The 26,650-nt window shown below is 36.7% G+C and overlaps 1 protein-coding gene across 2 annotated transcripts in view; it reads left to right on the top strand.

Moving 5' to 3' along the window:
* The first annotated feature begins 1,481 nt into the window (after positions 1–1,481).
* TTC27 (tetratricopeptide repeat domain 27) overlaps positions 1,482–26,650 on the top strand; it is a 117,496-nt gene continuing 92,327 nt past the window's right edge. Inside the window, exons 1-7 of one of the 2 annotated variants that reach the window (XM_064648539.1) lie at positions 1,482–1,709; positions 4,301–4,478; positions 9,987–10,116; positions 16,442–16,582; positions 19,369–19,471; positions 22,209–22,373; positions 26,407–26,543. In XM_064648539.1, the coding sequence (XP_064504609.1) occupies positions 1,622–1,709; positions 4,301–4,478; positions 9,987–10,116; positions 16,442–16,582; positions 19,369–19,471; positions 22,209–22,373; positions 26,407–26,543 (942 nt within the window). In that variant the 5' untranslated portion in view covers positions 1,482–1,621. Of the gene's footprint in view, positions 1,710–4,300; positions 4,479–8,545; positions 8,619–9,986; positions 10,117–16,441; positions 16,583–19,368; positions 19,472–22,208; positions 22,374–26,406; positions 26,544–26,650 lie in introns of those variants that run through there. The other variant, XM_064648540.1, reaches the window with a different exon arrangement.

The following is a 26,650-nucleotide window of genomic DNA, read 5'->3' as shown; positions in this document are numbered from 1 at the left end:
CACTGGAAGAGGTTGCCCAGAGAAGTTGTGAATGGCCCATCTGTGGAAGTGCTTAAGGCAAGGTTGGATGGGGCTTTGAGTAACCTGGTCTAGTGGGAGATGCCCCTGCCCATGGCAGGGGGGTTGGAAGTAGATGATCTTTAAGGTTCCTTCCAACCCAAGCCATTCTGTGGCTCTATAATTCTATTAATGCCCATGTCGGAAATAACCTATTACAGTCGTCTAAATAAAAAGCTGCATCAAGTATTCCTCAAATATTAACAATTATAGAATCATTGAATCATTTCAGTTCAAAAAGACCTTTAAGATCATCAAATCCAGCCATTCACCCAGCACCGTCATGCCCACCACTAAACCACATCCCTCAGTGCCACATCTACACATCTTTTAAACGCTTCCAAGGATGGTGATTCCACCACTTCTCTGGGAAGCCTGTTCCAGCAGTTGACAACCCTTTCCATTAAGAAAGTATGTTAGATATGGAAGCATGACGAAGAGACTTCTTATTTTTGAAGAAAAACAAACTAAGATTGACAAATTGTTTCACGATACTACACACTGCACTTAATGGCAAAATGAATTACAACCTTTACAGTAATTTTCAAAACATTGATCTTCTCATATCAGCAATTTGCTCTCTGCTGTGATGGCCTTCTGGTTTCTGACTTGATTCCCTTCAAGTTTTATCAGCAGCTCTGAGAGAACATTTTCATTGTTCCAACTGTTTCATTCAATTTTGAATGAGCAGGACTTTGGCCTTTGTCCTCCTCTTCTGCGGTACATGCACATGATAAACATGCAGAAACACTGAGGCAGGACTGTGTTCCTACAGGTGTTAGGACAGGTGCTGACACAAACATAGGGACAGACCAAAGCAGTGCCCCAAGGGCTGGGAACCTCAGCCCGCACCTGCCCAGGATCCCAGAGAGGATTCACACAGAGGATGTACGAATATCTAAAGCTGGGGTGCCAAGTGGATGGAGCCAGGCTCTTCTCAGTGGTTCTGAGCAACAGGACAAGGGGCAACGGGCAGAAACTGATGCCCAGAAGTTCCACCTGAACACTTGGGGAGGAACTTGTGTACTGTGCAGTGACAGAGCCCTGAACAGGTTGCCCAGAGAGGTCGTGGAGTCTCCTACACTGGAGAACCACCTGTACGCAATCCAGTGCAATGTGCCCCAGGATGAGCAGGGACGTTGGACCAGATGACCCACGGTGGTCCCTTCCAACCTTTCCCATTCTGGAATTCTCCCAGGCAGACTCCATATGCAATCGCACAGCTGTGTGTGCCTACTCTCGCTATCTCACAAACTATTTATTGCCCGGGGTCAGCTCCAGCCCCTGCGCGGCCCAGGGCACCTCCCGGCCGTGCCCAGCCCCGGCTCCGCCCGCCCCTCTCTCTCCCCTCACGCCGCCGCCGTCGGCGGCACCTGGCGGGGGCGGGGCCCGGGCCCGGCGCGGCTCCCGGCGTGCCCCGCGCGGGTGTCATGGCGGCTCCCTGCGGCCGCTTCCCGCACATGGGCTGAGGGGACGCGCCGGTAGCTCCTGTGTCTCTGTCGGCGCGGGGGTCGCGACAGCGAGCGAGGCGGTGCGGAGCGGGCAGGTCCGGGGCGGCGGGACCATGCTGGCCCTGGAGCGCGCCCTGCTGAGGGGCTTTCTCAGCGCGGCGGAGTCCCTGGAGTGGAAGCAGGGCGAAGTCGCGGCCGCAGGTGAGGGAGGTCCCGGCCCGACGGGGGAAGGTGTCCGTTCATTGTGGGTGTCCGGAGACACGAGGCTGAGCCGGGGCCGCAGCTGGAGGCTCTCTCCCCCGCGAACTTGTACCCCCCTGGCACCCTTTCCGCTCCTCGCCGGGCTCCCGGGGGCTTTTGCCGGCGCCGCAGGGCGCGGGAGGCCGTGGGCTTGTCACGCCGGATGAACGGGAGCGGCACTGCCGGCGGGAGCGAGGCCAGAGGAGCGGAGGCTCCACGGAGTTCCTCGGCCTCTCCCTGCCGGTCCGGCTGGTGGCGGGGCTGCGGCTGCAGCAGTGCCGGTGCCCGGTGCCGGCCACTTCGTGTCGGCGCTCTGGAGGCTCCTCATCACGGGACTGCCTTAGACTGCCTCGCAAGTGAGAGGCTACCTGTCTATTTAAACGTGGCAATGAGGTGAACTTGCGCCTGGAGCAAAACCTGGGACTGAAAAGTCTGGCATGAGCTGCCCGTTCTGTATTTATCAGTTATTCGATCATAGTTGCTTGAGGGATCAGTGGAAAATAAGTCTCTTGAGGGGACTTGATTGGGTTGTTACTGACCCAGCTTTCCTGCAGGGGAACGCAGCAGCTTTTAAAATGTAACATTTGTCATGAAAAGGCGCTTCTATATTTCAGGCAGGCTAAAAATACAGCTATGTTCTAGTCGTGTGCCATGTTGTTTAGAATGCTTAGAGTTTGTAGCATATTGAAAGTCTCATTTATCCTTATCTAAGCACTTACTGAATTTTGGAAAAGGACTGTGCAGAGCTAATCAACTCTGTTTCTTTATATTATGTTTTATTTGACCTTAATAATTTGTACTGTCCCAGGAACGGTAGCTGATGTGACTGACATCTGTCAGCTCTGTCTTATCCTTTCACCAAGAGCTGTGCATGCTGTTTGTGGTGGGGAGGTTTTTTGATTGCTTTTTTGTTGTTTGGTGGTTGGTTTTTATTTAGCTTTTGTTTGTTCTGGGGAACTTTAACTACTGTGCTGCTATAAGATGTGGGGAAGACTTGTTGAAGAAAGTTGTCTTGCAGTAGAGATAGAAAATGGTGGGATTTGTGATGATTCCTAGTCATCACTTACATGGGCCTTTCCTATTAATGGTCCTGAAAATAAATTTAAAAGCTATCACCTTGAATTTGTGTAGTGTCTTACAAGAAGCTATACGCAGTATCAAAAGCAAATTTTATGTGCTTACAGTTATGTTACTGGCCTCAATATTCTTCATTAGGGTCCCGCAGCCCACAGTTTATTTTACAAACTGCAGCATTTTTTGTCAGGGCAACTATAATCCAATATAAAGAAGCTGTCATTTGGTGAAAGTAAGTGTCTCCAACATGTAGATTGAAGAAAGTTTCTTGTTATTTCTGTTCTTTGTGAGAGCATGATGTTAACAGCATTGCGGAACCACTGCTGTTCCTTTGTATGTGTCCTTCCAGGTACAGCTCAAAGTGGTTTTTAAATAAGCTGCCACAAATGATGTAGATCATTCAGTAGATCACTGTGGCAGAGAACAAAAGTAAATTGTGGTTAACAGAATGATCCAGAGATATTAGAATGAATGAATCTCACCCATTCTACAGAGTCATCCATCGCTACTATTGAAGGTGGTTCTGTGCTTGGTCTTCCTGTATTTCTAAAATTTAGAATACTTGTTTTTGCTGGATGAGCTTGGGGTTGGTATTTGGACATTGGTTGGTATTTGGTATTTGCACAGCTGCAGCTTGTGTGGATCTGTACCTGGGCTAGTGTTAAACTGGCTGCCTCAGCTACTAATACTAGTGCAGCAACAGTAACACTGAGGGCATGGGAGCTACAGTCCCCAGTTGGAAGCACAGATTAATATTCAGGCACTTAGGCCATGCAGACCTCTGTATTTCCTCAGCTGCACCATCTGCATCATCTCCATGAGTTGTAGCCACAGCTGCAGCCTAGGCAGATACTGGTTTTGCTCAAGAGTAGAAGGTTTTAACATGGTTAAATTCTTCTAACAGCTGCTGGATTGATTGCTCAGTAGCACATCTGAAGAAAGAAGGGAAGATACCTTCTGTGAACAAAGTTGTATCTTGGGTCAAGAACTTGAGGAGTCTGAAGGTTCTTAGAAATTAAGCATGTAGCATTTCATTACTTCTCTTTGTCCTTTGTCTTGAAAGGCTTAAGAAATATTCATGGATCTAAATCAATGTTAGTAGTTACTCCTGAGAATCTGCTCCATATGGAGGCTTCTCATTGAGTTAGTATAGTTATCACAGGAAAATAATTCCTTTATAAAAGTAAAATCTATTGCCCATTCTTTGTGATTATTCTAAGCATGTAAATGAAAACCTGAGTAGTTTCTGCAGTTTTACATAAGAATTTATTCACTGAACTCTGCAAATATTGAACCATTTTTATTTGTTGCATTTCCCCTCAATGGGTTCTCCAGTCTGTGAAATTATTGTCTTATCTATGGGATTTTACTGTTAAAGGGGAGTGGTATATATATTTTCATTTGAATAGGTCTTGAAAGACAAAATTGTTTCAAAGCTGATACTGATTTCCGTGATTTGTTTTTTTTTTCTCTTCCAGAAAGTGGATCATTATTGCAGTTGATGTTTGATGGGAAATATGAGGCAATATTTTCAAATTCAACCATCTGCAGTGTTTTCAGTGTGTCTTCTGTGACGGAGGAGAACATTGACACTTTTTTGGAGAAACAGATTCTAGCATACCTGGACTGCTCTGCGGAGGCTGATAACGTGGAAAGGTGGAAATTATTATTTATTATGTGGAAAGTTAATAGAGGCCATGTTTGATTTTTACAAAGGGCACTTTAAAAAAAATTATAATTTGTGATGTAGGGCCTTCAAAATTCATGTACTGAGAGGAAAGCAGAAAACAAATTTCTTAGGTTGTTTCCCCTACTGCCTTGGGCATCTATTCATGACTATACAGTGAAAATAAACAATGATGTTGTGATATGTTTTTTTTAAAAAATATTAGCTTTATTTACAGTGATTATATCAGAAGCTGCTGGTGTAACAAAGCCACAAATGTGAATTCTTTTGCCATATATCATCAAACTATTTATTAACAATTTGCTCTCTGAAATGTTGCATTACATTTATGTGACTACTTGAAGTACCACATAATGTTACTGTCCAAGCAACACCTGTATTTCTAAGTCTGATTTATAGTATGGTTGTTCTGCTCTTTTTAATGTAAAATGAGTAACGTGTGACTTGTGGATGCTGTTCTTCAATTAATTGTGTTCTTCCCAAGACTTTCTCTGATAGATTATCTATTAATTGTGTTGCATATGCTAACTGTTGCTTTTAATGAGTCTGAATTTACTGTTTACAGTTTGTTGTATGAAAAATGATTAGGCTGAAATCTGTCATGCTAGGGATAGTAGAAGCAGAAAACTATACATAGGTGTATATATTTATTTTAAAAGATGGCAGTGAAAAAAAAATTCACCAGAAGAACAAAAAATAAAAGAAGATAAAAGTTAAAAAAATAAATGTAAGAGAAAGGTACCGTGTTGCCAGTAAGTGTTGGTTGAGTACAAATATGTGCGTTTTGGTATGACAGACATAAACCTAAGAATTTTTGCTACTGTATCAAAGAAAAACAAATAGATGACACATCTAAAATATTGAGCTGAGATTTGTAAGTGATCTTAGTGTGTCAAAAGCGCATCTTCTAGTGTGGTACATATTATGATGTGTTCCTGTTTTCTGAGTTGGAACGTTCAGAGGTTTTTCCCATGTGTTTTTTCTGTAGGCGTTTTTCTTTTCTTTTTAATTTTTTTTTTTTTAATTACTTAGTTGTGCTGTTACTGTTAAATATTAGCTGGAGAAATTTTTCAATATTGCTAGAATCTATCATCTTGCAATAGTTTATTCTGAATAATATGACAAGGAAAGAAAAATCTGTCAAGACTTGAAACACACTGAATCCTGATCCAGATCATTGCTTGAAATGTGTTGCTGCCTTTATGAGCCATTTAGCTTCTTGAAGGTAATCATAATCTAAATCATGAAACTTTTTATGTATTCTGTCATAGTGCACTCCTACTGCAGAGAGCAAAGGAATTTTTTCCTTGCATGCTCCTGCTTCAGCTCTTCAGTCTTTGAGGTTTTTCTAGTTTCTTCTGCAATTCTAGGCAGCATTAGAAGCCCCCTTGCCAGAAGATATGGAGGCAGATCTGCAATATTTAGCTTCTCTGCCCGAAATTACAGCCTGAAGTTTTATTCAGAATGAAAGCGTGTAGTTTTCAAAACGTATCAGCATCTGCCAGAAACATTTTTGTTTGTAGCAGTCAAGTGAATTTTTCAAGCTCCATTAATAATAATTTAAGAAGCTTTGGGTGCAGAAGTAAGTTGTAACTTTCTCTTGATAGAAAAACTTCTACTGAAGGTATTTATCTGAAAGACAGATAATTTTAGGTAGGCACTGCTTATAGCATTTAAATCTGTACTGTGTTTGTCTCCAATGACTTTATGGGTTAAAATAGCTGTTACATAGCTATTTTTCCTACCTGCAGGCCCTATGTCCTGCCTTATGGAAGGAACAAATGTAACTTTTGCACCCTGACCTTGCATAGCCTATGGTGAAACTTTTTTGTCTGTTTTTTTCATGTGTAAAATGTCATGTTCTTTTTCCGCTGAGTGATTCAAAGGAGTGCAGCAAACCTCTTAAGTTCTAGCCCAGAAAATTCAGTAAGACGTGGTTTTCTTGTGACTTTTTGTAGATGGGATAAATTAAAATATATGATTTTTTCTCCTGAATTGAAAGTTATAGTTCTGGAGTGGAGATTTAAAAACTCAATGGGAGTTGTATTCAGTCAGAAACAAAAAGTTGGAGCATGTTAATATTATTCTTTTAGCATAAAATAAACACAATGCAAAGTATGGTTTTTTAATATTGTTAAAAGAACTCTTAGGGAGTTCTTTTTCTGAAGCTAAAACTGAACAGCTTGAGGGCAAAACAGCTCAACATTTGGATCTAGATTGTAATTTCTTTGAATATAGCCTGTAACTTTTTCCAGTTTCAAATCCATGGTTCTGTAAGGAAAACGATTTAGCAGCGTTTGAAAATTTGCTGCAACTCTTTTCTATTGTTTTAACTGTTTGCCTCCTTCCCCTACCCCAGACATGTTTTCACTATGGCACTTTTAACCTTTACAGATTAAAAATGAAGCATTCCTTACAATAAATATATTGAATAGGAGATTTTTTTCTTTTACTTTTTTCCTGCTATTACTACTCACTTCAATGGTTAACAGTTATCTTCTACAGAAAATGTAGCTTCACAGCTGTATTTTAAATCAGGAAATTGTAGAGGATGGAGCAATAAGATCTGTGTTGCCCATGTAGAGGAGGAATGCCTTTTGTTTTTTTTTCCTGACCTCCGTATGAAGGAGGTACATTCATTGCCTGGCCTACAGTTTCTAAAGGCTGGAAGGAAATAGTGTGAGGACACAATGAGGAAATAGATTGTTTTCAGAGAGCTTGTTGCAAAACAACTTGAAAGTCTCTTGTGTTTGGTTCCAAAACCTAAAGGAACACTAACACTGGTTTTTATTGCCCGTGTATCCTTATACCTTGTTCAACATATAAATGAATACCAAACTTTGCAAAAGAAATCCATACAATAAAGTTTGTTATGATTTCCCAACCTGAACACTGAATGGTATTGCTGGTATTTTTCTTGGCACATCTGATGGTTGGGTAACTGGTGTGCTATGTCATGAAAAATAAAAATGAAGAAATTTTTGCTGATTCTGCAGCAGCTTTCTTTGATGTACATGAATTGAAAAAATAACAATTCATTGTTTAAGTTTACTTTGACTTCTCTTTTATTACTTTCTGGCTGCACTAAAAAGAAAAGTAAAGCTCTCCAAACCAAAACCTGTAACCAAATCACATCTTAAGCATAGCGGGGCTACTGAATATTTTCTTACTCTTATTTTATTTGTAGCTTCTAGCATTATGTGCAAATCCATTATTTTTTCAAATACAAATGCACTATTATTCTTTATTTTGAATTTCAGGAAGATTTGATACAGCAATATGAATGTTAGAGTGGAGTGTATATAAGCATCTGATTTTGCATCATGGACAACAATTGTACTGGATGTGATGTAAACTGTTAAAAAAAGGCAGCAAACCCCCCATTCACATAGAGAAAGGAAGAACAAGATACGTAGATACAGACATGTGTCTAAGGATAAGTACAAAATAAATTCAACTATGTAGATCACCATACTAAGGGAGACATGAGCAACAGACCCTCTGTTGCCTTTCAGACAGCAAAGAAGAGCAGTTTTCAGGCAGCCTTTGAGAGGTGAGCATCTGCAGGTCTGGGTTGTAAGTGTGAAGGGCAGTCAGGAAGACAGAATGATTTTTTTTTTTTCCTTGGAAAAAAACTAGGGCATAGGCATGGGAGGTTAGCATTTGCAGGGATTAGGGTTTGAAACTGATTTTCCAATATAGAGTGCGTGATAAAGAGACTGGAAGTTGGTCGTGAATCTGAAAATGGGGAGGAAAAAAAACTTGATGATAAATTAAACTGTGGAAAAACAGTATCCCAGCCAAAGTAATGGATTTGATTATCCAGAGGTGTTCTGCATGGATAAAACTGTGCCAAGACTTGAAGCAAGTTTGCTTTCCAGATAGGTATCAGTAATGTTAAAATAATTAAATAAAATGTTATTAGTAGAAATAGTAAAAATTATAAAATAATGAAAATGAGTCTTTGAAAGACTGAAGTACATGTGTCAAGTCATAGTGCAGAAATAGCTGATTATTTTGTATGTTACCTTTCAGAAGCTTTGGAGTATAAATTATCATGGGAGGAAAAGTAGAAAATATATGCCAGTGTGGATATTTTGTGTGGAATGGTAATAATTTAGTGTACAATAATTGTTAGTGCTTTGTGTTCTTGAGTTATTTGGAAGTTTAATAGTAATCTTGGATATGTATTCCAATAGTATTTCCTAGTAGGTAGTTACTGGCTTAATAATGACAGCTAGTAAATGTTACCTTGTCTTGTTGGACAACGACTCTTTATGCCAGTTCTTGTTCTTTAACTTCTTTGAAGGGTATGTTCTTTTTTTATTATTTTATTTTCAATTAAGTGTTCCCCACCCCTGCTTTCTTATTGTTCTACATCTTTTGTTACATTCTTGCCCACCAGCTGCTTGTTTGTGTGTGGCTTTTCTATTTCACTTTGGTTTTTAAGGGGTTGTATAACACTTTATCCTTTGTTTCAATTGGAGGACTCTAGAATCTTTAATTTCCTGTTTAACAGAAAAAAAAAGGACTATGTTTTTCTGATTCATTTATGCTCCTTAAAATACCGGTGTTTATATCAAACCAGCACAATTAAAGTCCTAATTTTTTGTTAGTTAGGAGGCACGTTCTATATATGATAGTGCCCATATCAGCACATGACCTTAAAATGCCTTAATGACTTAGAACCTTATTGTATCATAAAACAAACCAGAAGTTTATATAAATCTTAAAAGTCTACACCTGTTAAATCAACCATTAAATTCTGGGAGCTTGTGCCCTGCCTTCTGCAGACCATATAGATTATTTGTTACTGTATGTGCATAAAGAAATAAATAATAATGTAAGATGAGCTTAATTGTGTAACTAAAGAAAATTTTACCATACCTTGTTTCAGAAGTGAAACAAAGTCTCGTAATTTCATCTTTCAATGACTTACTAGTATTTAAATTAAAAAGTATGATTGAATGAGGTAGTATTTGCTGCAAAAGTATCTGAACCCACTTGGAGCTGGTAGTTTTGAACTGTTTCAATGTTCATTTAATTTTTTTATCAGAGGGAATGAAAATGAACAGCTGCATGAAAACAAAAATAAACTTGCTCTTTTGGATAATGTAGCATCTTTTGTCTTAAAATGCTGAGATGTAGATGTATAATAAGAAAATATGACAACCATGCAATAGGCAAATATTGGATTATCTGCATCCTTTGCTAATCTTGTGATCTCTGATATTTATGTACAGCCTTAAATTTTGAAACATTGTTATTAATTACAACCATTATAAACAAACATATTTCCAAGCCTTTTAGTTTCCTGTGTGCATTCTTGTATACTACATTCATTGTATTTTCCTCACAGGGGAGTGTTTTTTTTTTTAAGGCTGAGGGTTTTGAATTAGTATAAGATTTAATCAGCTCTTGTAAGCTTAAGTAAAAATGTAATATGTTACTAATTGCTGTTCTTATCTATATTGCAGGCAGAGGCTGATGTTTCTACTTGGTGTGGGCAGTTTGCAGCTCTTCGTTCAAAGCAATTGGACTGGTCCTCCCGTTCAGTTAAGTCTTCAGGATTTTTTGCCACCTCCATTGTTACAGAAGTTCTGTGAGGTATATTTGGATTTTAATAAGCTATCCTTTTATTGTCACTGCTTTTCACAAATAGCCATAACCCTTAAACGTGTCAGAGAAGCCAAATCTGCAAGACAAGGTGCTAGAATGAATTGCCTTAATAATCTATCCTACTGGCTGCTATTTTAAGCACCTTCAGTTTTATTAGCAGTGTCCTAAAAGTTGTTACTTTTTTCTCTACTGAAGTTATTTCCTGCTGTAAATGTTGATTTTGGATGGGGAAGTTAACTGTATTATAGGTGAGCATTTACTCAAAGGGCATTTGCAGTCAGTGAACTCTTTATGTGTTTATTTTGGTATATGTTCTTAGCTGAATCAAAGAAAGATATTTATAAATAGCTTAGAAATTTCCCCTCCCTAGGGAAAGGTAGAAGCTGCATACCTTGCAAATAGCAGAATATTTGGCAGATATTAAGAGAGCAGTAGATTTGGATGTTCAGTATCCTGTAAGGCTTTTGAATGCCAAGTGAATTGTAGTAGTATTAATACAAAAATGCTAATGCAAATAGAGCTTTTGGAAGCAAAAGGGTATGTAGGAGATGAAACTGAGGACTGTCATTTTTGTTTATTTTAGCATCGTTTCATGTAGGTAACTAATAAACACCCTCACTTTTTTTAGTGATGTGTGTTGTTTCTCATGACAGACATCTCCTCACCTGTGGTTCAGCACAGATTCTTGATTTTTCCTTTGGGATTAAGACTGTGGTAAAATACTGATTACTGCAGTGTCTCAGAGAAGAACGTATCAGTAGTCTACTAATGCTAAATCTACACAAGTTTGAATTTAGAATTTCACTATGAATAAAGTAAGGACCATGAGCAATGTAAATCCTGTGAACTGTGAAATGAGGGGATATTTGAGTGTATGAGAAGTTTCACATAAAGCTGTTTGCTCTGTTGCCTTATTGTAGCGTGTTTTCCATAATTCATAAAGTCCTGCCTTAGGTTCATTTGCAGGGTTGTATTTCTAAATAACTAATTCAGATCAGCATTGCTCATATTTTTTTAAAGATGTTTATCAATTTGGTTTGTCTTTTAGAGATGACACGGTGTGTATATATAGGCTTATTTTTCACTTGATTTTTTGATACTAGAAATTCAAATCTTATCTTCTGATGACTGAATGAGTAACAGTGGAAACCAAGTGTACTAAACCTTCCAGGGTGTGAAATGAGTTAGCAGAAATTTTGTAGTGTGCTACCTCTGAGGGGGAAAAGGAGTTCAATTTGCCTTTATATATGGTAATAATAATAAAACCTAATTTCATGCATTCTCCTTATAATTTGTTTATAATATTTAATATTATAATATTTAAATATTCTTATAATTTGTGGTTTCTGTTTACTGTAGAACTCAATATTCTGTGTTAGTGTGTGTGCACAGGCTACAGTCTAACACAGAGGCTGCAGCCCAAGATAATGCTCATAGGATTGATGTGGCTGACAGAGCTCAAAGACCTCTAAAACTCAGTGTTCATAATTTCTGTTAACCACTTCACAGAATCATAGAATGGTTTGGGTTGGAAGGGACCTTAAAGATCATCCAGTTCCAACCCTGCTGCCATAGGCAGGGACACCTTCCGCTAGACCAGGTTGCTCAAAGCCCCATCCAACCTGGCCTTGAACACTTCCAGGAGTGGGGCATCCACAACTTCTCTGAGCAACCTGTTCCATGGTTTTGCTACTCTCACAGTGAAGAATTTCTTGCTAATATCTAATCTAAACCTACTCTCAGTTTGAAGTCATTCCCCCTTGTCCTGTCACTACATGCCCTTGTAAAAAGGCCCTCTCTGTCTTTCTTGTAGGCTCCCTTCAGGTAGTGGAAGACTGCAATTAGGGCACCCCAAAGCCTTTTTCCAGGCAATTTTATTTATTATCTGTCTTAGTGGAAGAATGAGATACCAATTCTCTGTTGAATAAGGGAGTACCTGATATCCTGTTTAGTTTCTCTTATACTTCTGCTGTGGCTGTGAATGCAGTGCATTGAAAAACGTTTGCTTATGCAGTGGTGGTATTACAGAAACTAAATTTGCTAGAGATTATAGAGGAAAGCAGACTTGAACATACTTTTATTCCTAATGAGTACTGCATCAGACTTAGATATTGCTTCAAGGTTTAGTTATTTATGCATTCAGGCAGAAGTTTACCTTTATTTATAATACTGCTCTCTGTATTATCTTCTTCTGACACTTCAGTGTATTTTTTCCCAAGAGCACTAAGTACTTATGTGCTACAATATAATATCATAGAGTCTCTTCTTTATTAAATGTCTTAATTCAAAGGCTTTTGAATTATGTTTTATCTTTATGTACTTACTTTTCATTCCAAAGATTCTTAGTATATAAACACTGTAAAAATGAACATCACAATAAACTGACATTTTTGTTTCCATTAATCCAGCTTTCCTCTCTTGCATACACAGATATTTAGAAAACGTGGGTTAAAAATAGAACTGTAACTTTCTCCATCTGTTGTAAGCTTCCATATCTGTCATCAAGACTGATACAATCCATTTTTAAACAGACGTTCCATTTTTCAGGTTTTCAAACTAAAATGATCTTTTCCCACGTCAAGGTTAAAAAATTAGGTCTTGGTGTTTCTTTTAGCTTGCTCTAAGTAATGTCACTAATTTCAGCTCTACAATGCCTCATTTGTTTCAGGAATATTTAAAAAACTGTTATTCTTATTTTCAGAACACTTTATTGGATTAGTCTTAGTTTCATTTCTGCTCCCAGATAACTTTTTTTCTTATGAGTACAGTAAGACAGCATGAGACTATAATTAATTTCAGTGAAGAACAAATAAAATAGCCTCTCTTAGATGAGTTGTTGGTAGGGGCCTCTTGGATGTCTTCCACGAACAATAGTCATGAGTATGCGTATTTTATTTCCCTTTCCTCAAATTGATTTCAGCCTTCTCTTGAAATTACAATTACAGTCATGTGCTCTATTAGAATTCCATTTTATGTCCTGCAGAGCTGGCTTGTGATTTTTGGAGTCCATGCATAGAAGTGCATGGACTTTCATTTCAGTTTTCTGTAATAAATGTGAGACTTTACCACACCAGTTAATAGTCTGACTGGTAGTCTGTGCTGACAGGCTTTTAATGAGTGAATTGTGTTCAAGGAAGATTTTAAAAGTACTGAATTTCAGTTAAAATGGTTTAGTATTTCTGGCCCTAACCTTGCTGGGGTTAGATTAAAACATTATTAATGAGCTAAGGGCTTATAATAAGTGGCTTATAGTAAAGGGCTCCTTGTGTCTTAAAAGAACTGTCACTGTCTCCTGCCTTAAGTTTCACAGCTTCTGCGTATTAGCTCATACAGTTGAATTTAGTATTTTCAGTAGATGAATTGGACAAAACTGTGTAGTGGTAGTACTAATTAAGACCACTGATGACTGTAAGAATGTTGTGATGACAAGCTGCTTTGTTTGTTGTCTGATTTCATATTCACAAGTACAATATATCTGGTAACAGTGAGAAGCTACATCTGGAAGAAGATCTCAATGTGTTAATTGGTAATACATGTAAATAACTGGTAGGAATCCCCCAAATACGTATATCAACCGCTCCTGATGGACTTTTTGTACCTTCCAGTCTGATCCCAAAGAAATACTGTGTTGTTTGAATACTGGGGATCAGTAAGATGTAGGCTTTGAAGATTTTGCAGATTTCTCCCTCTTGTGAGGAATGTAAGATTGGATGATAAAGGCTAAATATGGAGGCTAAAGTAGGCAACAGTCTTGACCTACTATGAATCCTATCCCTTGCTATGAATATAGAAAAGAAGGGAAATTCCTAATATTGTCACTTGGAGAATACTCTCTTAAACATGGAGCAAAGTCACCCTTATAGGGAATATGTATCTAGAGTGAGTTGGGCTTCATTTGTATTATTCAGTCAAGAAGTGGTTGAACAGGACCACTTGCAAGTCCAACAGAAACTAGATGACCACATCAGAGATTTCTCTGCATGCATTCATAAAGTAATTATCTAGTATATGTTTCTGTGCTCTAAGAAAATTATTCCTGAATAAAATAATTATATGTTTTGATGGCAAGTTTGATGAAGAATGGAAAAACTCAACAATTTAACCCAGATTTACTAGGTCAGGAATATCATATTAGTAAGTCTTGTGCTGTGGAGATATGTGAAATTTTAGAGCTACAAAATAGGTTCAACTCACTGAACATTTATCTGTTTAAACACAACAACACAAGCTCAAAATTTTGTTTTACTCTTAACCAATGTTTTAGAGATTTTTGTGGGCTTGGATTCTTAACTATTCAGTCCTTGGAGCTGTAGAACCTTAAATGTCTACCTCTTACTTGTAGCTGTTCTCTCATCCTAAAGACCACCTCAGGACAGTGAATTCCACATTGATAATGCTGTCTTGGAGCATAAGATAGAAGGATGAATGTTAGTTTAGACTTTTTCAGCTAAAGGTAAAGGATATCTGCTTTTTTGTAAGGGATTTGTTTCATGGAAAAGAACATGGATTTATTAAAATAGAAGATAGCAGTTCTTTGGCTCTGAAACTTGTTGGCTTATTGTCAATGCTGTGACATGTCATCATCTTTCCCTTCTCTCTCCCTCATTACATTCTTTGTAATGTTACATTAGCAGGACTGGGTTTTGCAGTGAAAGGACTTGAAATGTGAATTTGAGATTAATTTGTTGGTACAGTGCTTAGACAAGTATAGATAACTATGGCATTGCAAGGCTGTTTTTGAAAATAGTTGTATACCAAAGTTTTTATCTTCTTTGCTTTCCCACTGAGTATTTTAAGTGTGGTCTGCTTTGATTATAGAATCAAAAGGTGCAGATGGGAAAAAAGTTTACATTAAACTGAAAATTGTTTTATGTCCTACTACGTGTGTGTGTGTGTATTTGAAAAATTAGTCTTTAGAAGTGCTGAATGATGACTTTCCTCTCTCAAAATCAGAGATCTTAATAAGGCTGTTCCTTTGTAAATCACTAGAGGTGGGACAGATCTAGTATACTTCCACTTGCCAGTTTCTTTCCCTTATTCTCAAGTGGTTTGTCAGACTGTTGTAGATTTTTGTTTTCCACAGCGGGATTGAAATGACTGCAGTGATGTTCTGCAAGAGTTCCCCTTTGACTAAATAAAGTCCCAAGTCATTGTCTGCAAAGTAGAAGTATTTTCAATGTTAATACAAACTAAAAAAAAAAAACTTAGCAAATCAGGATAAACTTAAAGATTACTCTGTTATTAAAAAGTGAACTAGGGGAATCGTGTGGCTTAACAACTTTTGTCTTCAATGTAACCTGTTGATAAAGGTATTGAAAAGAGTTTCATATAACTTAAGAATCACACTGTTTAGTTTAAAAAGCTGAAATGTGATTCAATTAACTTTTATCCTGGTTGAGTGGACTGATTAAGAATCTTTCTCAGGCCAGTGACTTCAATGCAAGTTGTCTTTTAACCTCTCCTGCTCTTTCCCTTCCATTCCCTTTTCCTGCACCTTTCATACCACCTGAAAACAAAACCACTACTTTTTTAGTTTGCCAGGGAAACCTGCCATATGAGAACCAGGAATAAACTGATGAACGGACATCTCCCTGAGCCTGAAGATAAACTGCTCGAATGCTTTGATTGCATTAAAAGGGAGAGAAGAATAGGTGACTGTCAGATGACAATCACCACTGAGAGACAGACTCCCTGGAGAGCTACCTCAAGCCCATTAAGTAAAAGAATTACTGTAGTGTACGTCAGGAACGCATCCAAAGCAGGGAAAGGTTTTTATTTGTTGGACAAAGGGAAGAATTGCTGTAATATTGCTGCTTTGATGCCACTCTAACAGGAAGCTCCGTCTGGGGAAAGAAGATGATAACACATATTGACATCACTGCAGGAATATCTAGTGTATTTGAGTGCTGTAGGATTAATTTAATTATAAGATTATTTTATTTCTGTGGTTGCAAATTGAATGGCATGGATTTACTGGAAGCTTTTCTCCTTTGATCATGGGAAGGATTATGTTACTGGAACGTGTTTGGGGATAGTTGGCAAACGACATATGCATTTCAGGTGGGAGAAAGTCAGTGTCTTTCAGATCATGTTGATGTGGTGTACTAGGACAGCAAGGAACAACACAGAATTCACCAGGACTTGGTAAAAGATTGAGACTCCAAGAGACAATGAGTTTTTTTTAAAATGTTTTGAGCAGACTTTTTCCTTAAATATGTGAATAGTTGTTTATCCTAATTCTATATTACATTATTTGTTTATAAACTTAAGTTTCCTCAAACTTGTCCTATTTTTTTTCCTCTTCTTCTTTCAGCCCAAAGTGCTGCATGCAACTATTCTGAAGATGCTGGTTCTAGATGGTGAATCAGTCTATACCTTGACTTCTCATCCCATTTTGCTGCTTATAGCCAGGATAATCCTTGTGAATTTAAGACACAAACTTGCATCTCTCCAGGTAAGAAATATGTGACTAATTAGTATGGCTACCTGCTCCTCATTAATTAGTTCTCTCATTCTTTTCTTTGTACCTCATTGAGTCAGTATAACTTCCATTCCTTTGCCTGTAGCTCTGAGGTTTTTCGTCTAAGAAACGGTTTGGACAAAGTGCAATTAATCACAAGTATCTTTTTCTTAATGATAAACTATTTAGTCACTGTCTTCCCCAAAAGAGAAGAAAGGTGCCTTCGTTAGCTGGAAAAATTAGAAAATTTAATAGAAAGCAACTTTCTTAAGACATACTTTGTGATTTTATTTGACAGGAGGCGAATGCCCTATAGCGCAGCCTACGTATACTCTGTCCTTTTTAACAAGCTTTGGGATACTATGAACCATTACCTTATGAATTTTAAGTCATGAGTTCTGTATGGAAAGAAGGTCCTCTCTTTTGTTTGTCATTGTCCTCTACCTCTTCTGCAGGCATCCATGCAAAGGCTACCTTAAACCTCTGTTGTGCATGCACATTAAAAACAAGAAGATATGATGAAGCGCCTCTGAGAGGGCTTTTGTCTCTGCCTCCTTTGTAATTCAGCAGCAGGCTGATTGGTAGCAGGACTCTATGGAACTGAGGGACTTTTAACAGCAACAACTTCTATTTATTGAATTCCATTTGAACAGAATTTGGCTAGAGATCAAAATGCCAAATGGTCCCTCTTTATGCTCGGCTGACAACATCCATTCCCAGCTGGGTCTTTGTATGAGTGATGAATTAAACTGTGTGGGAGATGTTGGCTGTACTGCATTTCTGGAAGCCAAGTTCTTCCATCGTTTTCCCTGTTATTCACAGATGAGTGCTGTTGAATTTCAGCAACTGGGTCAGTCAGGGAAACAGAAAATGTACCTGCTATAGAGAATTCCCTTGCTGCCTCTGCTAAGAATGACATAAGGGGGGGTTTTATTCTATACAGTTGAGGTTCAATTACTTGTGGCTACGTCAAGTTTGGATAGTAGTTCAAAGGCAACAACTGATAAAAACTACTTTCATCAACAGGTCACTGTAGCAAGTAAAGCTTGCCATTCTTTCTCATTTCAAAGGTTGATTCAAAGGTAGCCTCTTAATACTTTTTTTTCTTTAATATTAGTGTTAATAAATTGAAACCAGGATAAAATATATTATCCAAAGCATTAATAAAGCCCTGTGTTATTTTAAAATGCTATTGTAGATGGAAGATTAAATGCTTAAAAATAATCTGAAAATTCTCAACTTGGCTACCAAAAAACATTGCTGATAGAATATTGTACAGAGGTCAGCTGGCTTATCTGAAACTTTATAAATATATTCTCACTGATTCTAGCATTCCTGAGTGCTAAGTATAAAGCCTCAGGAAATTGTATCATTAAGCTGGATACTCAGTTTTGTGGGAAAATTAATACTTCATTATATAAAGCTAAACTCAAGTAATATGAATCTTCTAACTTAAATTGCCTTTAGGTTTCTAAACAAGTGGTGAAATGTTGAGATTTGACCTTTTTCACAAAGTCTCTCCGTGTGCTTTTACTCTGTCCAGCTTGATATCAAAAGTCATCTTTCATTGCTTTCTGAAATAGATGCTATTATTCTTTTTGATTGTTCCTTTCTAGGGACATTAGAGTTAGCTACATGTAACTGGTTTAGATGTTTGTGCTTGAATACTGTACAGCCCTTTGGCTGGTCTGATATAAGCATACCTGTAGAAAAAGTTCAGAAGATGGGTGCCTCTAAAGCAATCAAACATCTGTTTCATAGAAAATGATGGGTGTGCTAACAGCAGCAGAATAAATAGTAATCATTAAAGCTTTTGTAGGAGTGTGCTCTACCTTCACATATTATAATTGTAAATATAGTTTCAAGACTAGAATATTAAAATTAACTTTTCTATGCCTTTTCACCTGTTGCAACTAGAGAGAGGGATAAGAGGCTCTGGGAAACTTATGCTTTGTGTACATAGCTTTCTAAAATCAGGTATTTCCTGAGTTGTGATTCAGCTCTGCCTGCTATAGAATGATTACTTAGTTCAGTAAGGTATTTGCCCTTCTAAAGTTCCACATAAAAACATTAGTACTTTTGGCTGTGATTGTAAGGTGTTCTCATGAGCAATTCTGGTCCTATTATGGCTTTCTTGGTCTCCTTTATGCCCCCACCTGAAGAAATAAAAAAATGTTAAACAGAACACAGAGGGGAAACACTGGATGATCAGAAATACTGAATGGTTTACCTACAAACAGTAACTAAATAGTTTAGGATTCTTCAGGCCAGAAAGATTGCTGAAGAGTGAGATCATGGCTGTCTATTAAAATGCATCTATGTGACATAAAAGAAGATAAGTGAGAAACAGCTGGGTTTTGGGGTTTAGTTTTATTTTGGTCATCTTCTGTTGCAGGAATTAGGAGGTATGAAATCAAAGTAGCAAGTGGCTGCTCCAAAATAACTGCACACAAGTATTTCTTTTATCTGCTGTTCACAGTGTTTCTTACCAGGTGGTGGTACTAAAGATTTGCAGGGTTCAAAAAGCAGTTAGAGAAGTTAACAGAGGGGAAAACCCATCAAACTCTTAGAGTACTGTAGAGCTGCCTGCATAAGTTCATCTTTATGCTAGGTCCGTGCTCGCTTTTTATATAAAAAAGCTATTTTGGACAGGTTTATATTTTTTAGAAACTAGACTTGAATAGACTACAAAATCTGTATCTTAAAGCCACTTTTTTCTTTTTTTTTTTTTTAATGATCTATACTAGTTGTTAACTTGAAATATCTGTTTTTTCTTTCAGACCTTATCTTGGTGGACTCTAAGATGTGTGAATATTCACCAGCAGTTGTTAGAGGAGAGATCACCTGAGCTATTTACTCTTGCCCAGACCTGTATAAAACAAGGTATATTTCTAATCAGTTCATTTGTTGGCTTGCAGCATCACTTTTAAGATATCACAGGTGATATGGATATGGTTTTCAGAGAAAATGTTGTAAAATACACCTAAATCTGTAGGGAGTTTCTTCTGGGCAATTTTTGCTGCCTCTGACAGTTTGTTTATTTTCTAATTGAAGCCATCTGGTATTTCAAACAAGTACCTTCATATTCCATAGAATAAATACCTAATAAACCTTCTAAACAGTCTTTGATTAGGCCATGAATAACCCACTTGCTTGTTCTGCATGGGCTTCTCAAGAAAACTTTGTCTTAATTGCTAGAGAAAAAGACCTTCAAATTTAGGAGAAATTATCTTTCCTATTTAAAATACATTTTTCCCAAGTGTAAGGTCAATATCATCACCTGAAGAGAAGACAAATGTAATGATTCCCTGCTGTTCTGAAGCAGCTGTTATGCAAACCCAGTGGGACTCAGTGCAGTTTCCCATCCATTTGGCCACGTGCCATACACGGTATGGGGTGCCAGAAGGATGTCTTAAGTCTGGGACATGAGTGCTTCTGTGCTGCTACCTCAATACCAGTCATGATGTGAAGCTTTTCCCCAAGGTCCTTGAAGTCTCAAATGCCTAAACTTAGCAAGCATTGTAAGTAAATTGTACTTAAATAACTAGTGGTAAGACTACTTCCCAATGTATCACTTGAGTTCATTGTAGCACTGTATATGGCTTTAGCACAAGTAATTTTGATTTTATATCACTGGAACTTGTTAGCTATGGAAAATCAAATAGTACTGTATGATTATAGACTATAACCTGACTTTTTCCTTTGAAATAAAATCAACATAATTCAATTTGAAAGCTGCATTTTTATGTTTCCACATGTACCTGCTCACTGTCTTGTAGGTTTTCTTGCACTGACAACAGCCCTTCAGGACTTCATGGCTCAAACCATGCTGAAGAGTCAATGCAAATCTGTTTGCATTTGTTTAAAACCCTCAGTGCATCTTCGTGTGCTTCTAATAATACCTCATTGAAAACTCCTTTTTCTTTTTTCCTCATGTAAATAGGATTTTTGTCCTTTGGGAAACCATCAGTGTCATTGTATATGCATAGAGTGTGAAAAGCATGTAAAAATGGCAGATAACCCAAGTTATTTACTGATTTTTTTTTAATTTTTTTTCACTCTTTTTGTACAAAACCCAAAGATTTGTTAGAAAGGTGGATATTTTATAGACCTGTGGGCGTTTTTTATCTTTCTAAAAAATATATATATTTAATGATAAATATGGACAAAAGCATTAAAATCTCAGATGGCTTTCTAATGAAGAGTACACGTTACTTAAATGTGAGGTTAACTTTTGACTAACTTCTTCAGTATTGAGGTAATGTGTTTGAAACAGGCTTTGTGGTAAAAGTGATAAAATTGCGCATACTTTGTTTTAAAATAGTTGTAATCTCTTGTGTGTTTTCTAAGGATTAAGTTGTAACCTGCTGCATTCCTTATCCTGCTTTAGTTGAAAACCATTGGAGTAATATTTTTAAATTACTAATTTGTGTTCTTTAAATGGCATCTTTAAATCCAGTCTTTGAGAAAGTTGTTACTAGTCAGGATTTATCCATGCGAACTCTTATTTGCTGAATTAAAAAAGCTGTGTAAAAACTATGTTCAGACTTAATGGCTTTTTATATTAATTGAAAGATTTTGAGGATGAACAAGTACTAAAAAGTCTAGGGGGTTTAAACAATACAACCTCTTCAGTCTAGAGCTGACTGTCAATCTCTAAATTCAAAAGTCAGAAACAAATGTTTAAAAAATCCTTGATAATATTATTTTTTCATATTGTAAGACAGTTTGCTAGCATTGATAAAGCTTGTTTGAAAAATTAAGCATCCATTAAGTAACACAGCATCAATGTTAGAATTGGATACCAGTCTTTTTAAGTACTGTAATGCTGTTAGCTTTTATGGAATTCTTATCTAAATATTTTCACAAAATACAGAAATAAAGCACAAATCAAAAAACCCACTTCCATTTAAGAATAATTGACATGAATTTTTTTCAAATTAATGGTCTGTGTTGTACTACATGGGAATATTCCCTTGTCACTTACTATATTTTGATAGAACTTAAATAGACTAGAAATACAAGTGCTTTTATTCTGGATGAAAAAATGTCATCTTTCCTAAAGACTTCACATCAGTTTACAAAGGTATTTTCTCCCGTTCAGATGGAAAACATGAGCTTTAACACTCAGCAAATCAGTAATTCTTAAAAAACAAACAAAAAACCCCTCCACACACAAACAAAAACAACCAAACAGAAAATGTGTAGAGTCCTAAGTCCCCTTTCAATGCTCAGTCTCCTGTTCAAACTTTCACATTTGAAGCCTACTGCTTAAGGAGGTGGGTATTACCTCAATATTTTGTATTCTGAGTTCTTATGTTCTTTAGCAGGTCCTGTACAATTATAGTTGCATATTTTCTGCAGAAGTGGTATTTACAATTCAGCTTTGCTGTAAAATATAAGCAAAGACTGAACTTTTCGTTGTTCTGGTAGTAATCCTTAGATGATAAAACTTGAAAAATGCTTTAAACCATACATATCTTTTACACACTGTCAGTGAATTTTTAAATGTGTGAAGATGTAAAAAACAACAGACTTTCTCTCATGATATTTTAAATGTATTTTTAAAATATCATTCTTCTAGACTGCATCCTGATCTCTTCTTTTTCTTAACTTGCAGTGACAGAAGCAGAAGCTTTGTTCACAAGTGGTGAAAGCTGGCACTTAGCAGTTCAGTTCCATCTTGAGTGTGCCTATACATTTTTGTTTTACTATGAGTATAAAAAAGCTAAACAATGTTTCAACATGGCTAAAGACATAACAAAACTGCAGATTAACCTCACAGGTAAGTTTTGCTTGTACAGTCTGGATGGTTACTATGAGGATGGTTGGTTGGACCAAACTAACATATGGGTTGTTGTTGGTTTTTTTTTTTTACATATCCAAGTAAAAAAGTAACTGCATTTTGAAAAAGCATGATGTTTATCAGGAAGGTCTTATTTGTATTCTAAGTATTAGCATTGCTTGGAAGAGAAATATGACATCTTGTTACAATATCATCCCTAAATGGGTGTCTGAGCAGTTGAGGTATCATGATCCTTCCTTCTAGTGTTTCATGTCAAATTCTAAGTCTAGTTGTCTCTGTTGGTGTCATGATGATTTTTTGTTCTCTTTGTTTGGAGAAGTCTTCCAGGACTGTTGTTATCGCAGGAAATAACCAAAGAAATCAGATTTCCAATGAACCGAAATCACAAGCATTCAATTACTATGGAGACTTTATAATCATGTTTTCAGAACCTATTCTTTGGAGTTGGGCATATCAGATTGCTGCACTTGCAACTTCACTTGAAATTACATGTATAGATATGGGATTTTTTGGTCTAGTTGGTCCTGCTAGGTAATCAAAGTATATAAAATATGCACCTTTTCTGTGTGAGAACTTATAGTTGTGCCTGAGTAGAAATGCAAAAAATCTTTATATAGTTTTTTCTATAGACTTATTAGTGGAAAGCACTAAGGAACTGAAACTTGCAGCTTCCTTACCCATTACATCACTGTATGTCACAAGGCTAGTTGTTCCATCATGTCTAGGTTGGAGATGCAGCTAACCCTGCTTATACCCTGAGTCAGTTCTAATATTTTAATTAAAAAAACTGAGCCAACAACAGAAAAAACCAAACAAACCCCAACCACAGAGAAACAAACAAAAACCCCCCAGGGAAACGCAAAACCAAACGAATTTTACGGTTTACTTTGAAAGATCCATAATGAAAATCTTCTGACATAATGTTTTGGCATAACTATGAATTGATTATATTCAGTGGTATCTACTTAAAACATGGGAATAATTTACATATATCTGAAGGAATTCTATACATTTCAGTTAATTCTACCCTTTTTTCCTGTACACAAAATGAGCTGTGCGTGTCATGTGTTCCATGTGTGGCATGGAACCAACTGGCAATACCAACTTGGTATTAAAAAGTAGTTTCCTTTAAAATTAACCAAACATTTTCTTGTTTTTTATTGAAAACAACAGTAGCTATGATGATACTCAAGCTATAAAAATGTAATGAACTGAGAACAAGTGAGATCAAAGAGTCAGGGGGCTATTCACTGCTATTCCTCAACTTACGTGTTGGATTTTTTTTTCCTTTAAAGGACATGTTTAGATTTTGGATTAATAATTTCCTTAAATCTAATTTAGAAAAAAACTCTTGAAGGAGAAAAAAAAAGATTGGATGCAGTGGAATTATTTATTTTTTTGATTACTTTACCAAGAGGTTATGCTAGTCCTAGAGAAAGATTGTGGTGATATAGTAACTTGGAAAAATGTTGTGAAGCTCCTAAATGGTCTGTGGTTTATCTTCATAAATCTATTAGAATAGTTATGAGGGATTTCTAACCTGAAGGCAAATGAATTGAATTGAGCATGTGGGAATTGTTGGCATTCTAGACAAATTCATTTGACATGCATGTTTGGGCTAAATGGGAGGAATGTTACATCATCTGAAAAGACTTTGCTTTAATGTAAAAATCCAATCTCTAGCAAAGACATTTTTAAGGCTTTTGGAAGAAATTTCCTTTTTAGGAAAGGATTTTAAGAGGTTTATATGCATTAATGGCTGTAATCCTTACTAGTTGAATATTTTATTACAACATGGAAACATATTATTCTTAAGCAGAGATTTCAGGAACAGTATTTTCCAAAGTTATTTTAGAAATATGTGAATAAATCATACTTGGTTTGTGTACTTTTTTTTTAAGTCCCAGTAATGCAAATATATGCTGTATTCATCATTTATTAAAAAGCATCCTTATATCCCTCACAATGAGTCACAACCATCAATAACTCCATAAAACCATTTCCAGTATAAGAGAACGCTGTGATCCTTCTTGCATATAAATTTAATGAATTGAAGGGTAGTAATCTAAATAAATTTATGATAACAGATCTGGAGGATTAATAATGCTAAACTCTGAGATCTGCATATTGTCTGCTTATTGTTTTCATGACCAGTAATACATCTCTGGGAACTTTTAATATGGAACAGAAAGTAAAGTTTCTGTGTAGATTCCTTCTGTTTTGTGAGAATATATCATAGAATCGTTGAATATTCACAATTGGAAGGGACCTTGAACATCATCTAGTCCCAACCCTGCTGCCATGGGCAGGGACACCTCCCACTATACCAGGTTGCTCAAGGCCTTATCCAACCTGCCCTTCAACACTGCCACATTTGGTGGTGTAAATGAATCCAATTTTTTCCTCAGCTTAAACACATGATACGAAAATAGTAAAAATAGTGCTTTGTCCCTGTAATAGCAAGGAGTTCTTAGCTTAAAAAAATGGGGTGGAAGATGAGTGCATATCAGAGCATAAACAAATCAAAATTTGTTTATGGTAGCATTGTGGTAGCAAGCAATTTTATTGGTAACCAGAATAACTTTGCAAGTGTTTTATTTGGCTGTTTAGGCAGTAAGACATAATAGGAAATTAATTACAGCATAGTGATTTTCAAGGAATATTAAAATTGAATATTGAGTGCTACTGTGTGAAATTAGTATGAATCATTACCCAGTATTTCTCTCTGTGTGTCTCTTCTCTGCAGATTTTAAGATGATATTTTTAGAACCTTTTTCATTTCTTCATAAAGTCTTAATACAGGGCTTTCCCAGTAAAAGTGGTAATTGGCAGAAAAGGAGAAATTGGTTTAATTTCTGGGTTCTTTACTAGTCTCTTTTCACTTTCAGTAAGAAAAGTGGGTGATTGCTATTTCAGTGCCTCTGCCAGGTGATTCTTACAGACAATGGCCTCATCTTCAGGACATTGTCACATGAGCAGTCAATCATCTTCACCTTATAGATTTTATATGCTGAAAGTTTTTCAAAATTAGAATCAAAATAAGAACTTTACTTGATCTAAATTAGTTCTGCAAAAGCAGCAGTGGATTAGCATCATTCCTCCATTTCTGTTATTTGACTTTCACAGTTTGCACTCTCTGAGCATTTTATCACAGTAATAATAAACAAGCAAACCTCCAAATTTTAGAGAGTAATTTTTAGCTCCATTTTGGCTCTGGTTAAAATTCTGTTATTTTAAGTTACTGTCCTGAACTTATTTTTTGATTTCTCTGATTGCATTTCACAAACAAGTTGCTAACAGGAAGAACAGACATGTTTTCCTTTACAATTTGCTATAAATATCAAGTGCTTCCCTAAAAACTAATAAAAATTGTCATAGAGTCTAGTAAAGAACTAAAGAAATAACATACAAGAATTTACATTGTGCATTCTGAATATTGATTAATTCATTATACAACCTTCATTGGTTCACTGTTCCACTCACTCCCTAATATTACTTTCATAGTATCTTCTCTGCCATATTATGGTAATGTCATGTCTGTGATCCTTCTTCAAAGACCTAAGTCTTCAAATGAAGATTTGAAATATTTCAAATGGTGGCCTGAAAGATATGATGGGATTTTCATTTGCCTAAATGTCTCCATGTAGTCATTAACTTTTAGCAATCAAATGGAAAAATTGTTTTTGGTTTACTGCTTGGGAATAAGCAGGGAACTGATGAAACCTGATGACTGTGAGCTTTCAATATGCTAGGTTATGAGGAATTTAACTAAAAAGCAGCTTTGCAAGACCTATATAGCTGTGTTTGTATGTTTGTAACCTATTTCTTTGTATGTCTTAGCTAGCAGTGAGAACACGTAGTTCACTGAAAGAGATCAAGCAGAGTTAAACCACTGCTAAATTTCATAGGTTAATTCTCAGTGTATTTCTCTCTTTTGTTTGGGTTTTTTTTTCTCGTATGTTATCAGATTACTGGTTTTTAGTGTTCATTAATGTAAACATATTTTCTGTAGGTGCTTTGGGGAAGAGAACACGGTTTCAAGAGAAATACGTTGCACAGCTTATTTTGGATGTCCAAAGAACAGATGAATTCATCCTTCCTCACAGTGAACTAAGTCCTGCTCCAACACCTCTAGAAAGCTTAACAATAGTATGTATCTGAGAAGAATTGCTTTAATTTCTTAAAATGTTCTGAAGCTTTTCTTGGGTGTCTGCAAGGGAAAAAAGAGTGTCATGTTTAGGAGAAACTTACTTGGG

This window comes from Pseudopipra pipra, chromosome 3 (assembly GCF_036250125.1).
Source record: "Pseudopipra pipra isolate bDixPip1 chromosome 3, bDixPip1.hap1, whole genome shotgun sequence".
Lineage (NCBI taxonomy): Eukaryota > Metazoa > Chordata > Aves > Passeriformes > Pipridae > Pseudopipra > Pseudopipra pipra.
Note: the sequence above shows the minus strand (reverse complement) of the source record. Positions and strands in the feature narration are given on the sequence as shown.